This window comes from Strix uralensis, chromosome 1 (genome assembly GCF_047716275.1).
Source record: "Strix uralensis isolate ZFMK-TIS-50842 chromosome 1, bStrUra1, whole genome shotgun sequence".
Classification (NCBI taxonomy): Eukaryota; Metazoa; Chordata; class Aves; order Strigiformes; family Strigidae; genus Strix; species Strix uralensis.
Genome location: NC_133972.1, coordinates 97,573,363 through 97,590,883, shown reverse-complemented (window position 1 = coordinate 97,590,883; position 17,521 = coordinate 97,573,363). Strand labels below are relative to the sequence as shown.

At 35.8% G+C, this 17,521-nt stretch overlaps 1 protein-coding gene across 1 annotated transcript in view; it reads right to left on the bottom strand.

The window, feature by feature from the left end:
- Nucleotides 1-5,676: 5,676 nt before the first annotated feature.
- Nucleotides 5,677-17,521, bottom strand: part of LOC141938195 (ATP-binding cassette sub-family A member 13-like) — a 166,216-nt gene continuing 154,371 nt past the window's right edge. The window contains exons 50-52 of the mRNA XM_074857198.1: nucleotides 10,500-10,605; nucleotides 8,721-8,858; nucleotides 5,677-7,199 (exon numbers count right to left, since the gene is read on the bottom strand). Coding sequence (XP_074713299.1) covers nucleotides 7,110-7,199; nucleotides 8,721-8,858; nucleotides 10,500-10,605 — 334 coding nt within the window. The 3' untranslated portion in view covers nucleotides 5,677-7,109. The remainder of the gene's footprint in view (nucleotides 7,200-8,720; nucleotides 8,859-10,499; nucleotides 10,606-17,521) is intronic.

The following is a 17,521-nucleotide window of genomic DNA, read 5'->3' as shown; positions in this document are numbered from 1 at the left end:
CACTCCAAATGAGAAACAGACTTGGCCTAGCAGTGTTCATAGACATTAACAAGGAGAAGAATATTGTCTTATGTCAGGTTTCTTTTCCACTGGCATTAAAGATTTCCTTTGTTATCTTATGAAAGCCCTATCCTTCCCACCCCCAAATATTTTATGTGACATCTCTTATTTCTCTGGCTTTAAGAAAGACAACATTATTTGCATGTTACCTCCAAAGTTCTTCCACTTCAATCTTACAACAATACAAATTCTGTCTCAGAAAAATTTATTCCCTTTCTCCTTTATTTCATTCCTCTTTCCTGTTCCACTTTTATTGCATACATAGGCTAGGTTTGAAGAACAGACTGGTGGAGAAGAGACTGTGTCTCATTTTCAAATCCACTGAGCTACACATTCTTTCTCTATTTAGTCCTAAATACAGTGAAACCTGTCTTATGTGACCAATGGACTGAAAAAATCCAGATACTCAGGTGAACTGGCTGTCTCTAAACTCAATAACAAGATTGCATGTATTTTACTAATCTTGGGGAAAAAAGAAGAGGGTTCTTTTCCTAATTTTGCCACTATCCTCCTTTATAACCTTAGACAAGTGATTTAGTCATTCTGTGCTTACTTTCTTGTTTTGTAAAACTATTTTGACTATTTATACTGGAAGTTTTTGAAATCATGCATGGCCATGCCTTCAAGGAGACATCAGGCAACTGGACTGCAATTTTCATTGTCCAATCATATCTACCACAACTTGCTTGAAATAAAAATACACTGTTGCATAAAATGTCTCCAATCATCTTCTCCATTTGATACAGCTAACACTTGCTTCTTTGGCACAAGAGAGTAGATATGAAGGAATTTAAAAAAAAAGAGATCTGTAAGGCATTGTTAATATATGATTTCACTGGATCTGAAACTAGCTTTGGAAGATTTTTATTTGTTTAACTGTGATACTTGAAGCTCTGCTGTAACATAATATCTTTATTTCCAATAAAGGGTTCATAATAGGGAAAAGAGATCAAGTTTATTTGGGCTAGTCTTTTGTTTCCTCTAAAAGCAAAAAAAAGATAGATGAAAAGTCAAGACTGATAGCACTTCTCATCTAGGTTCTAGAAAGTCTTGCAATAATATATATTTCTAACTAAACTTTTTGGATAGCGCTCACTTGTTATAAGTTGTTTTGCATTTCTCATAATGTAAAGTGGCTATGGGGCTCAAGATTACACACTCATTGAACAGCAGTCCTCTGCTCCTTCCATCCTTCAATAATCACAGAATTCTTCTGCTGTTTTGATCATTATTTAGCTTGGCTTTGGGACAAGCCCAACTTCAAATTCACAAACAATATCACATCATAAATCAAATCTGTCAGAATTATTAAGTTTTGGAAATTTTCAGATGGAAATAATTATGTTTTTCTTACAGTTAGCATGAATAATAGAAATAGCTTGGATAATTGTCACAACTGTAGAATGAAAAGTGTCCAAATGGCTTAAAGCTAAATCTATCCTTTTCACAATTAGAAACATATAATTATGGACATATTTATTTGCACTTAGATTTAAGGTAGAAGTCTATATAGTATACACACACAATAACTCATAACTTTGTAACACATTTCTGCAAATAATATTTTTTAAAATTAACTTTAAAATACTTTATATATGGAAATACTTAAATTCTTGTATGTTACCCAGTTACTGAACATCTAGAAAATCTATGCCTAATTGTACAGCTTGTAAAGACTTAAAAATATTACATAATTCAGTGCATTAACTTTTACTACCCATTCATCTAAAACATGCAGCTAGTAAAAAACTGACAACTAAAATGGGAGCATAGGATTATCTCAATGACCAGCATGTAAACAGTCTCAGTTCTGAACCATCAATAAGCATTTTCAGTGACTAGTTTGCCACTGACAAGTGCCACTTCTAATCTCTTAGTTAACTTTGGGAGGGGAAAAAAACCACAAAAACCAGCACTTCAAAATGTTGTGCATGACCTTTATTTTCACCTTTCATATACTGAGAATAATCTCTTATCTAGATTCAATGTATTTTGGATTCACACATTGCTAACAGAATTATTCATAATAATAGACTTCTAAGAAAACAATTTCAGGTTCTTCTTATTAGAGAATTATCATTAGCTACAAAGTACTAGATGACTACAACTCCTCAGCTAGATCATTGCATGCATATTCCATTTGATTCAAAATAAATGTCACACACTCCTTCACTCGAGGTCTCAACTATAATTATTAAAGTCTTAAGAACCAGCTCTGAACAAAATAAAGAAAAATAGCCCATAAACTTTCACATTTTGTAGAAGTTGAATCATGTTCCAAAAGATTTAAGTCTGAGGGGAGAGTTGAGGTTTTTGGGGGTTCTGGTTATTGCATATTACGGTATGTATATCAGGAATTGAGTGGTGTCAAAATGCTCCATGGAATAAAGTTTGCAGTTTCTCTATTTCAGCACAAATTAAAGGAAAAAGTGTTTCTGGTACTTCTGTTGAATTATATGCATTACACTTAATTATAAACTACCATTTATTGCCCCAATATGAGCATGGAAGCACTCCTCTTTAATCTCCTTTATACTGCAGCACGTTAGAGGATTCTATTCTTTTCCTGCTGGTTACATCATAGTCAGCTGAATCCCAAGGCACTTCTTTAAATTATCCATGGCGTGCACCAGCAGCCTAACAGACAGCAAAATTATACATGTATGGTGTCCTATAGCTGGAATAAATTAGTTGCATATGGAAATCTCACTTATTGACCTAATCATTTGCTTATATAGTTTATATTTCCTTTTTCTCCATTTGGACTTTCTTTTTTCTCCATTGGACTTTGTGGGGAAGCAGATATGAGCCTCAGTGATTTGATCTTCCTAAGCTAAAGATGGGTGCCCACAGTGCATATGCCTCTGATTATGGCTTTTACAGAGCCATTGTGAAAGGAACCAGAATTTACCCCAACATGTATTTCCATGTAGCAATAGGCATGAGGGCACTGCTGGAACAAAATTCACTGTGATACAAAATTTAATAAAGAAGAAAAAAGCTTTGATTTCTTTCAGTGATCCATATCGTTATTCAGCATGAAGAATTTATCTGTTAAAACATTCAGCAGTACCTTGTCTGTTGATAGCAGCAGGCTGTTGCTTTCTGTGCAAGAATAAGATAGCTGTGATTTCTGCTTTGGACCTGCTGCCCACCTTCATTGCACTTGCAGTGTCAGTTTTATTTATAATGCAAGTATCTAACACACTCAGGAAGCATTTTCTTTTTAGTTGTTGTAGGTCTCAGGAAAGCTGTCTGACCTAGTCAGCTCTCAATCACTTAAAGCAAGATTTTTGCACGGCTAGCTTTGATCTCCCTATTCTTTAGAAAGAAAAATTGAAAGTGCTGACATAAAAAGATTAAATCATATTAAACTGAATCAAAGAAAGTGTCAGCTTTACTACTTACTAGGAAAAGACCAGGAAAGCAATATTCTTACCTAAATTGGGTTTAGACTGATCTAGGAGTTGAGCAGTTCCAGCAAGAGTCAGATTCAACTCCCTAATTTATAAGATTTCAGACTCCAGTGATTCGAATTTCACAAGGACAAACAAGCTCAGAAGGCACCCAATCTCTCTGTTGGAAATCGTATTACACATCTTCCACTACCCTAGGGGAAATTTATGATCTTTGGTCATGACTGATCCAAACCAGAGAAATAAGTTCTTTCTTTTCAGGACAAAAATCTATACAGAAATTTAATATGTAGCCAGATTCAAAACTATAATTCATGAGTTTCGCTGTCCTGTCCACTACTACCACCTTCACTCCACTCCGCTGAATTTGTGGTACTTTGATTTAAGGTTCAGACTTACAGTTTATTTTTGCCCACCTCATTCTATAATTGTATGAAAATTAAATTAGGACCTCAAGCAATCTGCTCTGTGGTTGGCAGAAGTCCTTCTTTTGACTTAGTGGAATAGTCCCTTAAAAGTATGAAAACCATCTCCCCAATTTCAGTGTTGAGCATTTCAGATATTCAGTTGATTTTCTAATTTTGAGCTGAATTCTAGTTTATCATTCAGGGTGAAGGGCAGACTTTCATAGAAAAATTTGCAGTTGAAATAACATGAAGCTTTCCTAATAAAAATCTCACAAGAGAAGTTACTGTTTAAAATCCTCAACTGTCTTTGATCCAAAATCCACATGTGTTAGAAGAAGAGATATTTCTGTGTGATTTATGAATTCAAGGATTCTTTTATCAGTAATATAAATGACATTTTCTGTCCAGACTCCTTGTTTAGGAATTCATTTTTTTTAAAAAAAGTATATAAAAAAATCTGAAAAACCTTCAAAACACTTTTCTTGAAACTTACATACTTCAGCAATGCAGCAAGTCAAGGAGAGGGAAAATATCCTCTGAGACAGAACCTAAAACACTGGAACTCAATTAGATTTTGACCTTCTTCAGCCATAAAGGATTGGTAGACAGACATTGTTTGCTACTTACCTGAAATAAATTGAGTCTCCTGAGATGCATATGAAGCAATTTAAAAAAAAGAAAAACACTGTTAACTGAATTTACTCAACCATCAATCTGAAGTAAATCTTATTTACTGTATTCATCTATTAAACTAATATAATGTTTCACATTTTAATCAGAAAAAATGACATTTAATTAGTGTTACACAGCCAAACCTTGAAAAAGCTCCCCTATCTAAGCATTCAGCTAGGCTACCATTTTTCAGTCTCACCACAGTGAGTCTTGTATGCTTTTATGCTTCCCTTGGTCTAAGCAAGCTGCAGGACTGTTTTATTAATTTAACTCCCTGGCACACTTCCTAAGCAGGAATAGGCACTCTTGTCACAATTTCATACAAATGGGACCTTTTGGCTCAGCTGCCTTACACCCCGAGAACTGGCACCATCCCCTTTCCCAAATTCATCCTCTAAATTTCCTTCTGTGCATTTCTTTTTTTTTAAGGACTTGCAATGGTTGAAAGAGAAGTACAAGTTTATAAAAAAAAAAAAAAAAACAACAAAAAAAAGCAAAGCAAGCCAATCAATCATAATGTCAGCAATTTACAGATCTAGAGATACCAACAGAAAAAAAAAAAAAATATAAAAGCCCTGTGCACAACTTTTTGCCATACATTCCCTTCTATTTTCTTAATCTGAGCAAGAGCTCCAGAAATGTTCTCATGCTGAGTGGCTTCAGACTATGACTCACAGATGCTTGGCTGTGCCTTGTACATCCAGTTTCTTCCACCTTAAGATCCTGAAATTAAGCAGGACACTTTTAAGATAGCATACTTCTGTTTCTGCCCAAATTTCCTGCATCTGCCTTCTTTTGCTTTCACCTCCACTACTTCTTTCACACTCTGTTTTGTAAGATTGACCTTTCTGTGACTGGGGACCTTAGAAACTTTCCACTCTCAGCCTCATGCAGAAATTAAAGATAACCGGTTTCACCTCAAACACGGACATCTCGTTGTGCCATGTCATTTCTACCAAGATGGAGACTGTTGGGGTTAAACGGCTCTTCAGTGTTTTGGATCTTGAGGAGCATGGCAGAGTTCTGATATTACGCAGCAGACTGTATATACCAAGTCATTCTAATGATAAAGCAGTTTCATAAGCTCATTCACGCTGATCCATATGTACATGCAGACCAAGTTTGTAAATCTTCAATTTTATTTTTTTTTCCAGGATTTAATTTCACCTTTAGGGAAATAAGTAACCTGAATTCTGATTTTAAAAAAGAATAGTGGATCAAAACCACACCAACAAATCAAGCCTCAAAGAACAGTCTTCTGACTCAGCTTACAAAGCCTAAAACACAAATAGATATTTTTTAATATTTCATCATACAGAAGGGAATTAAAGCAACAGCACTGCAAAATTGTCCATTTGAAATCAAATTCTTCCACCTCAAAGTAGTCTTTCCCCTCCCCTGCCCATCCCAGACTTATATTGCAGCAATTCACTTCTAAGTCACCAGTTCTACAATTTCAACTATCAGACAACATATTCCCCACAAACTGGCATCAGCTGCTTTTCACAGGAGCCCCAAAGACTCCTTTTAGAAGAGGCAACAGTTTACTCCAAACATTTTGGAATTTTTTCTCTTACCACAATACACAGGAGTTTTTATTCATTAAATGTTCACTTCTTTTATGCATGTATATGCTGAAGTCTGTGACATGGCCTTGTCTGAAGTACCTAGCATCATAATACACATTTATTGAAAAATTTGTTGATCAATGTTGCAATGCTTATCTTCTTTTATCATGTCCATTAAGCAGCATTTTGACATTCTTTTTGAAAAAAAAAAAATAGAAACAAAATAATGAGAAAGAGGAAATAGATCATTAAAAAGTTACTTGAGAATTCCTCCAGCAACAACCTGCAGGCATAAGGGAAAACTCATTGTCAAGTATGATTTATGAAACGTGTTAAATTTACTTAAGATAACTGGGAGGCAGACTAGTACACTAATAACATCTTTAACATAAAACCTTATAGAATATAGTGCAGCCCTTATACAATAAAAAGGCTAATATAGATTGTCACAACACAAAACTGAATTAATATAGAAGTCAAAAGGTTCTCGATTTGTGCTATTAAATACAAATATTGGGTGATAGCCTAGCTATTGCTACCATTCAATGGGTTTTTCTTGTCTTGCCATGTAAAAATTAGATATTAAGTGTGCATGCAAGAGATTACTGTAGTCAAATGAATGTAGAGCCACAACAACAACAACAAAAAAATCCACTATGCACTGGGACATTTCAGATCAGCTTTTTTTCCTTTTTTTTCTTTTAACAAAGCTGCATTAATTAGGCCATTTATGTTATAAAATTCCAGTTAATTAAAAAGCATTACTTTTTGGCAGATTTTTGGTCTGCATGTGACCAGTTTATTGTTTTACTGAGAACTGCTAGTATTCCTTCTGGCCTACAAATGCAAACTCACCTCTGCTTCTACTAGTTGTTTCTCATACACAAATTGTTAACAGCTGAAAAGTTATTGCATGTTAAATGCGCTTATATATATACAAACATACACACACATATATGCTGCTGAAGCTGTATCCTATTCTAAGCCTACACTGGCAGGTGGTCATGATGAACAACAGGAGATTCTTGTGAAGAATGTGAGACTCCTTGCTGTTGTGTAGCAAAATTAATGAATACCTGTAAGACATGAAAAAAAGTAGGACTTTGAAAATAACAGAACTTGAACCAAAACTTTAGAGACACAGCTGATTATATTTTCCAGCTGCTTTCCTAAGCTTTTGTGACACACAAATTAATAGAATATGTTAAGGGAACCCCTCTAGAGATATGTTTTGTAAACTCTAGAAATAAACCCTCTTCACCTCTCTAGCTAACGCAGTGGTTGATGAATTATAAAAATAATGGTAAAATGAGTTACTAACTTATGCATGAAAATTATATTTTACTGCTGCACAAGTTAGTGGGAAACAATTGCTTTAATTTGTTTTGAAATGACACACTTAAGGAACTTTAGCCTGCTGTTTCTATCAATAACCATCACAGATGAGGGTCCAGATATTTCAAGGTGAAAATATACTTCTCAACACTGCAGAGTGATGATTCAACAACTAATGTGCCTCCTTGATTATTTTTTTCTTAAACAGATCTTACCATAGAAAGGCTTGTTTGCTTCTTAATCACACAACTATTTGACATCAAGGAATGTAGAGGGAAAGATGGCTATTCTTTATTCAAATTATCATATACATGTGCAAACAAGCTTAGGATGCATTCTGTTATTCAGGAGAACTATTCTCCTGTTTAAAACTGACAGTCAGGGAGAGGAAACAATGGTAGGTGACTGAGGTGATGGATCACCATGAGAGGAAATAAGCTTGAGTGAACAATGCCTGAATAATCAACAGGCTGAAATTACCTTATATTCAGCCATTCAGTGAATAGATCAAGCACTTAATAGATCCGTACAGATCAGAATACTTCATTAATGATTTGCACATGGCAAAAAAGAAATAAGTTCACACCATCTATCATAGAAAATTAATATTTTGATTAGATGTGCCTCTCTCAGTTTATAGAATACATTACAAGAAGTTGCATATGAAGATGCTGTAACACATCACAATCACCCAGAAATCCCATCCTGGCCATCAATCTGTTCTTCCTTTTGCCCAAATAGGATTTCACAGCTTTTAGTAGTGGGATCTCTTCTGTCTGCTTGTGCATTTCCACTGTTCTCTAATGTGCAGCATGATACTCATTGCAGAAGAAAACTCTCAAAGGAAAATGTCCTGTGAGTGTAAGGGATTTACTATAATTTACAGAGACTGGGCCAGCTTTTTCAAGGACATTGGTAAGATCCCAACTTTTGGACTGTGGAATTAGCAGTTCACAGTTCCATCTTCTCATCCTGCACAGATCTAGATGCATCTAAGCACTGATTTTGTTTGCACACAGTACAAATATGTGGCTTACTGTGATGCTTTTACTGTGCTCATGTCCAGTGTAAAAAAAGCAGGGTTCATGAAACTACTTTATAGACATAAGATGGCCTGGAACTGCTGGTTTATTGCATACACTTGGGTAATTCAGAAAGTGATACAGCATTGTACTACATCAATAATTACAATACACACCATGTTTAGATTAAAAAAAAAAAAAAAAGAGAAAGAGAAAAAGAAAAAAAAATTTAAAAAATACCTGTTCTAATGTTGCTTGGTTAATGGAGTAGTGTTTGATTTGGAGAAAAGCTTTATGATTCTCTAGGACTCTGAAGAGCTCTGCTAAGCAACCCTGACTTCGTGGTACATGGTACTCGAGCAGGTTAAGATGCTGTCCCTTCAAACAAGCAAAAATGATAAAAACAGGTAAAAGTGAATGCACATTATCATGAAGTTACACTTGCTTATAACCAGTTTGTCTTCAATAGACTCTCATTGCAGATTAACATGGAAAATATGAGCTTTTAAACAAGAATATATTTTGTCTACATTGGTAGCACAAAGAAATCTTCATCCTCACAGCACACATTTTGTGCATGTTCTGAGATGTGTGAGAGACTGAAATGTAAAATGATTGTCTCAAAGCTTGCTTATGTGTGTGCTTTGAGTCACGGGGTGGTGTCAGTAATGCCTCGACCATTCAAGGACCAACGGTGGCCTTTGTAATTAATCTAAGGAATGTCACCCAAGGAATCAGGAGTGTATCCAAGGATGCACCCTCCCACTCGCAGTTGTATTGACAAACTCCTTAGATAAACCTCAAAGAGGTGAACTGAATGAAACCGGGTGTTTCTCATCAAGCACAAGGACCGCTGATCACCGGCCATTGTATAAGCCCGATACTTTGTGGCTCTATTGTATTGCTGATGACTTTGTGACTTTGCCATTGAACTGATAAGAGGTGAGCATTTCTGCCCCAGAAGCTGGATGATTGTTCAAGAAGCATGAAGTCAGCAAAAACCTGTAGGAAACAGAGGAAAAACTAAAGGTGGACAGATACGCTAATCGGTTGATAAAATGAACTTAAATGGCAACCGAGAACTTTGCTTGGTTGTGCATCCACCATCGAAGAACTGAAGACTGATGACCAACGGGATGCCGCTGGATCCACGGTGGTGACTATTCTTGCAGGCCTATCCCGCATCTTTGCTTTATTTCTGTCTTTTCCTTCCATTCTGTCCTATCGCTACCCTCTTCACTTTTAATAATAAAAAACTGTTTTGGGTGTACAGCATTTGACCTAGTTTGTGTCTTAACCTCGCTCTTGGGATCATATTGAAACCTCCCCCGACATTGGATCGGGACAAGATGACATTTTGTTAATCTCATAAAAGATATATATATTTAGGACAATTTTATGCTATAGGATTTTAACCCAACAGGCTATTGCTGTTACAATACAGTCTGGGAAAAGACTGAAAGAACACACACACACACATACGAATATATACGCAAATGGGTTCATATCTAAGGTAGTCATAGTTCCTAAACATGGGTACAGTAAAAAAAAAAAAAAAAAAAAAAAAAAGTAATTGAGGGTTTGAGGGTTTTTCTTGGAATGTAATTACTATAGGTATTTTGTAAGGCTTCATATCAAATAAAAGAATCTCAGTAAAGACTGAGACTTACCATCTCTGGATCTTATCAGAAAACAATCAAAGCAAATACTCTAGGTGACTACCCTGCACTCCTACTCCAGGTGAACACAACGGTGAGTTCAACTTCATCAACAATAAAAGCAAAAAGAAATTTTCACTCAGAGAAAGGGCCTGTTTACCTACATTGCCTAAATGACTATCTGGAGTTGATTTAAACAAGTCAGATTTTAAAAAATTGCTTAATAAGAAAATAAAAGAGATGCTCATACATACTTTTTTCCAAAAAGATCAATATATCCAAATGCGTATATATTGTTCTTACCAGCCCATACTTAATCTTGCCATAGAACAAATATTATGATGAGGAGTTTTAGCTGTACCTTAAACTGTGTTCCAGGAAAATACAGTTGTAGACAGTCCAAAATCATTCTTCGATAGCTTATTTCTTTACTAAGCCAAACCTTGACAAAATAGCCATCTCCAAACCTGAGAATGACACACAAAAACATAAATCCATTTGTCTACACTATGAAGACAGGAAGAACATTTGCTTCAATTGATTTTCCTATGCTTATGTCAAATGACATCAGGTATGCCTACTGTGTTATCACTGTGATTTTAGTATTATACTATTGAACAATAGAATTTCAATGAGAAAACTGTTAAATTAATTATAAGAAACAGAAATAAAAAAATGTGTTATGCCTATGTTTTAATTACTACAGGATATTTCACTGTCCAATGTACCTGCACTTACATTAACTAAAGTATGCTTTAATTGCTATATTGCTTTGAATGGTTAGCAAAAAACTATGAAGATTACCAGTCACAAATACAGAAGAAAAAAAATCCTTTAAGGATAAAAATGGGCATATAGCATTATTTTTCAAATCTGTTAACAAAGCTGCATATTCATATGCATATTTCAGCAATTTGAGTAAAACTGTGTTTTACAGATACGCAAAGGCAAGTACAGGGGTATTTAGGGAAATTGCAAACTTAATGAATTTTCTTGAGGTCTATGGCCGCACAATCCATCTCAGGATAATTTAGGAAATGAACTTCTCTTTCTCAACATACATGTGATAAAAGTTAAGTACAAGCAATCTAACCAACACATTTTTTATGAGATTTACTCACTGCTAATATTTAATTGGGGAAATTGCAATAAACCCATAAACACTGAAATGGCATCCATATTCTTATGTGTATTGCTCAGACAATGGAAGTTACGTTGCACCAGTTCCCAGAGCAAGGTGCAAGGGCAGAGCTCAGCAGAGAGCTGGGGCAACACAGGGCTGCTGCTGCGCCCCTGCCCTCCCACGTATCCTTTGCAGCTACGCGTTCTCCCTTTGGGTTCACCTTCTTGGTTAATTGCAAATGAGAAAAGAGAAGCTGGAGCTAAGTCAGAACTTTCCTCTGCCCTGCTGTTCCCTGTTGCCGGTGAACAATGGAAAGGCAGAGTTGGTAGAAGGACAGAGAGCTTGGACTGCACTGCCCACATCCCCCCAGAAACCTGCCACTTCCCCCACCTTCCCACTGCCCACCACTCCCTCATCCTCCACTCCAGCATTACTTCCTTCTCTTCGTTCTCCAGCTCCGCAATTCCTCATCAACAAATCCTTTACTCTAGTTCTTCGGTTTCTAGTGACTATCCTCTGTATTACTCCCTCGTGCCAATACCCTCCTCTCCCATATCCTTTATCTGTAAACCTTGTGATTCAGGGTAGCACCTGGGTTAATTGGAACTGACAGGTGTGAGGCACACTTTCATGTGATCAAAGCAGAATTATATATCACAGCACAGTCTATGATACTGCCTTTTCCAATATAGAAAAAAAGTCTATAGAATATCAATCAAAACATAATAAAAAAATAAAGGACTATTCTGAGACGTATGTCCAGTTTAACCACTGTCTGAGAGACCCCCAGCAAAATATTTCATGTGAAGCACTGCATGTTCCTTGTCTATAATATGTGTATAGCAACATAAGGTCTTTAACTTTTATTTTGTGTTGGATCAGAACTGCTGTTGGTAGAAAGAAATAAAGTCTTCATTGATTTCAGAGCAAGGGCAAGATTCCACAATGAAAAATTCTAGGTTGCAGATTTTATTCTATTAAGAGTTTCACATGAATTCAAAATATAATTTCCAAGGATCTTTTCAGACAAGAATCTTATTTCTTGGTGTAGAATGAAACCATAGTTACTACACTTTAGATATGACAGTGGCAGCATATGCATAAAAAGTTGTGCTGTGTGAAAAGCCCCATTACAAATAAATATTGTAGTTTTTTGGTCTTTGGTTGTTTTTTTTTTCTCTATTTTTTATTGCTGTCAAATGCAACCACTGAACTACTTGAAACAGAGTAAGAAGAAACATTCCTGATGCAGCTTCCTGTTTGTTGGCTCCTGAAGGACATTATATGAATTAAATCCTATTGGGTCCAAGCGGCAGGGTACCAACTATTCACTGTGCAATGTGACCTGACAGATGAACAGTGCTGTTACAGCAAAAAGATCCAGAATAAGGTGGAATCCAAAGCAGTGGGTGGCTGCTTTGTTTTCCAATGATTTACTAACACATAATAGATGTGTAATTAAATGTTTTAAATGCATAGCATCATCCCTGAAAACATACATGTGACAGTAAAAAAAGATGTTGGAAAGATGGATATAGTTACCAACAGTGTTCAATTTAGCTGACAGCTAATTTGAGGTAGACATTTTACAAGAGATCATTGATTCTGATCAGTTTTTTGGCATCTCTACAAAGTCACCATTGAATTACAGTTTGAAAAATGCTGGCTTATGGAGGTGTTCAACAGTCTCATAAAATGAAATTGTTGTATACAATGAAGTTTTGAAAGAAGATTAATCAAAATTCTGATCAGCAAAGGCAGAGGAGTCTGTGCAACTTTAGTTTCTTCAGCATGTACAAATAAAAAGCTTTAAAAGATTTTTTTCTTTTGGCTAGTCAAATTATGATGCTTCTGTACCTTGAGTTTGTAATTCAGTTTAGTACAAGAGCTCCCCTTATAGAGTAAGCTGATCAGCAATAAACATTTCCCCCTGCTATAATCAGCAAGCTGCTTTCAGTGGCAAACTGAGGCAATGGAAATTGAGTTGACCATTTTTTTCACTCTGTTTTCCTCTCTGATTCAGACAATATAATTAATTCAGAAACCCAAAGTGGAATTACAGAGAAAAGCACAATCTGGTTTGATTAGCACTGTTAGGATCAAACCTTTAGCACCTGATAGTTCAAGACCTAAAGAGGGAAACATTATCATTAAAATGGCATAAGTTGAGCCAGCACACCTGTTCAGCAGCCATCTGCTGCAAAAGAATCACCATCTCTTCGAACCTATTCAACAAAGATATTTTCCACTGCTAATTTCTACCACTTACTTTAACACCTGCATTTTTATTTGTGTATACACACACAGAGAAACATATTCTGACGAAAAAAAAATATTTTTCCTCTCTATCCTTCCTCTTCTCCCTCAGTCAAAGTAGTTGTTCACGGTTGACTTTCACCTAATTAGCAGTTCTGGGAGTATTACTTATTGAGTACTTTACCTACTAAAATGCTACCATGAGGCTGAAACTAAAATATAAATTCCCAGACTGATTGTAAACTAATTAATCGAAGTATTAACAACAGCATCAGCTGCAGAAGCATGAGCTTAGCAAGGACTACAAAATGCATACAAGATCTCCACACCATAATTACGTAGGTCCTGAAGATAGCTGAACAGCTCAAATAACAAGGGAACAAAAGGAAGATAAAATGACAACAAGGAATGGAACAATTTCCATATCGGGAATTACTAAATAGTCTAAAACTTTTCAGCACTGAAGAAAGATGATAAGGTGGTAGAAAGGTGTTTTTACAGAGCCCAGATCATGACTGGCCTAAGGAATGTAACTACAGAATGATTCTTCACTCTCCTATGTTTCTTATGCAAAAACAGAGGACATTGAATTAAATTATAGGGAAGGCAATGCAAAATCAGTAAAAGGAAGTAATTTTCCTTACAGTACATAAGGAAACTGTACAACTCATTGACACAGGATGTGCTGGATGCCAGAACTTGACATGAGTTGAATAAGAAATCAGAGAAATTCATGGGGATAGGCGGAGAAACCACTAAGGCCACCACCTCTGGTTTAGGAAACCTCTAAGCAACAAATGGCTGAAAGGTGGTTGAGTAATGTGGAAAAATAACTTCATGTGCTTATTTTGTTCCTGTACTTTTCCTTCCTGGCCACTGTCAGAGAGAGTGTACTGTGCTCGATGGGTCTTTGATCTGACCTCATGGTTATTTCAGTATAAAATCACAAAGAGGAGGTCAGACAGGGCTAACCACCCAAATGGTTCCTCAGTTCTCAGAAGTGTTTTGCAGACCATGATACAGTTCCACAGCCACACTGCCAGCAGTGCAAACACAGATCATATAAAACTACTTCAGCTATGTGTCTACACAAGCTGCAGTCACACACTGGAATAAAGTGTAGCCAGTTCTGTAGTGATGAGGGAGTCCCCTGGCTGCTTTCCTGGTGCTCTTTCTAGTCTTGCAATGAGAATGGAAGTGGATTTAGTTTGCCCAAAGGCTGAAAATTCTCATCTGTATTTTCATTTAAAATCCTGAGGAGTTTTTTTGTCCGCAAATGAACAAAACCAAACCTAGAAACCACTATTTCAACTTACAGCAGGGTCCAGAATGACCAGTTCATTGAATCTCACTCTTCCTAAAGCACATTTATGATCACTTCTCTCCCCCAATCAAAATCGCTGATTGTAATCACAGGAAATCAACATGACCCTATTTCCTAGACCTTGATGAATAAGAAAAACATCTAATTGCCCATATGCTTTTTTTTTCACTAATCAAAGATTACATTTCTTGGAGAATGTTGTGTTGTGCATACACATCAAAAAATTACAGCTCCCATAAAGTTTACTGGTGGAAATATAATGTGCATACTTTATGTATGTGCTAGTCTGATTGATCAAAAGATTACTTCAAAATGACATGACTGGATAATAAAATAAAAAATAATAAAAACAACATTGGCACAATTTCTGAAAGGAACTGCAGCTTTTAGCATATATGTCATAAATCAAAGAGGGGGAATAATTTGTTACTGTGCTGTTTGCCCTTCTGCTTTGGTTTACATTCATTTGCAGACAGATACGGTTCTGCTTTCCCTAAGTGAGTAGGCCTCATCTAGACAAGCTAACTTAGTTACTTAGTTATTCCAGCATGATTGCTGAAGCATGGGACACAGGTTCAGGTCATTCTCCTCACAGCCCTAGACACAATAACAGTTTACAAAGAGAACAAAACTGGAACAACATTGAAAACAAGACTCTTTGAAAAACATTGAAAAAAGAATCAAAAGTTGAAATAAAATTATTAACACAAATATATCAAAGTTTAAGATAATATTAAATCACACAATAAATTTAATCATCTATTAATTGGCATCTGTTAATTAGATAATATCTAAGAAGGAAAAAAGGTTATTAAATTTGATATAGTTGCTTTGTTTTTTAAAAAATGCTGTAGTCAAATGCAAATATATTGACACTTTGAAAATGTGAATTCCTGCAATTATTCAGAACAATCTCAGTGTTGCTGAACAGATAAACTTGATTAGATGCAAACAAACAAACAGACATAACAATTAATTATAAAATCTGTCTTCCATATACTATTCATTGATTTTGTTTTACCCTTCTTTAATTGATTATGATTTTTCCATGGTAACTATAGAAATATGAAAACAGTTATTAAAACAATGAGTAGCACTTGTTCAAGTATATTGTACATGCATGATTTGTTCACACTCACTCCAGGCTTTCATATCAAGACATCTAAAGTTAATTTGTATATTCAATAATATCGTTGCCATAACAGCGACAGCCTCAGGTTATGAGCAATGCAGGGTACAACTTTACCTTGCTCTCTGAATGCAGGCATTTAAGTGTTGGGCATGTTTTCCAAATATGTGGTAAAACCCTCAGAAAATCTTGTTAATTGTTTATACATGTGCTCACACAAATCTATCTGTATATGAGCTTGTATGTCTGCACATATATGCAAGTGCAGAGATCTGTTATTCTTGTATTATTTACATTCCCAGAGAAACAGGAACAGCAGCACTGTAATTCTGTGCAAGGCTGATGGCACAGCCTACAAAGAACAAAAACTGTTTCCTCAAAGTACCTTCTGGGCCTCAACAGTGAAAAAAGCACGAAGAAGTAACGTTATCATTGTATTGCTATCACTGTTTTCTGGTGTAGTATTTTTTTAAGTGAGTTTTGAAAAAGATAATCATCATGATATCACACACTAAAATGTCTATTAAAAGGACCTTATCAACACTTCAAGGTCAAATCCTCAAGTTAGAAATTGCTAGAACGGAGACCAGCTGTGAAATTAAAATTTAAACCACTGGTATATTTATGTAATAAGCTTTAATCACATCATCACATAGCATCTCTTCATGAAATCCCTATCATGAATGTCTTACAAGATACACTGGAGGTATCTGCTCAGACAAGTGGCTTTCTTTACTGCTACATCTATAAAATGTTGCAAATAAGATAGCAGATTGATGAGAAAAGGACGAAAGTGCTTCACAGTTCTTGTACAACTCTGGGGAACTGAATCCTACCCTTCCACCCCAGTACACCTGTGTGATCTGTGGTAACTCAGACCATGTTTTTCGCTACTGCTCTCCTATCTTCTTAAGGGCCCACCTTGAAACCTAGAGCTCCAATTTGCATAAGGAATTCATAGTACTTTCAGAAACAGCCACAGCTACAGCTGAAGTTAACAGGCATTGTACTTTGAATGCAGCGTTAAACAAACTGAAAATATTTAGCTATAAACTGCTCATATTGACTACTCAAACCCTTTTAACTTTAGCATCATCCTTCAGTTAGTCCTCTATAAAATGGGAATAATTATTTCAAATCCAGTTTCCCAGAAGCATTGTGGAAAACATAGATGTTGATATTTATGATGCTCTGCTCCAATGAATGCTGATAACACTAGGTTTGAAAAAAGTCTAGTAAAAACAATACACAGATCACATACTAGGGAAAGAGGAGAATATGAAATCTTGATTAGCTGCTGCTTATTGAATGAACAGGTACACAGATATAATGCAGTGTCCTGTAGAAAACATAGTATAAAATGACTAAAAAATGCATTGTAATGCACACGCACAGTAGGGCTGAAATAATGTTGCACAAAGTTTTATGAGAGTGCAAAGATATTGCTCATTTCTGAACTCTCAGTCTGTGTGTAAGAACTCTTTTCTTCAAGTTTTCCCCTGGGAAGATAAACTAATAGCTATATTACATGAATACACATCCAGTGTCTTA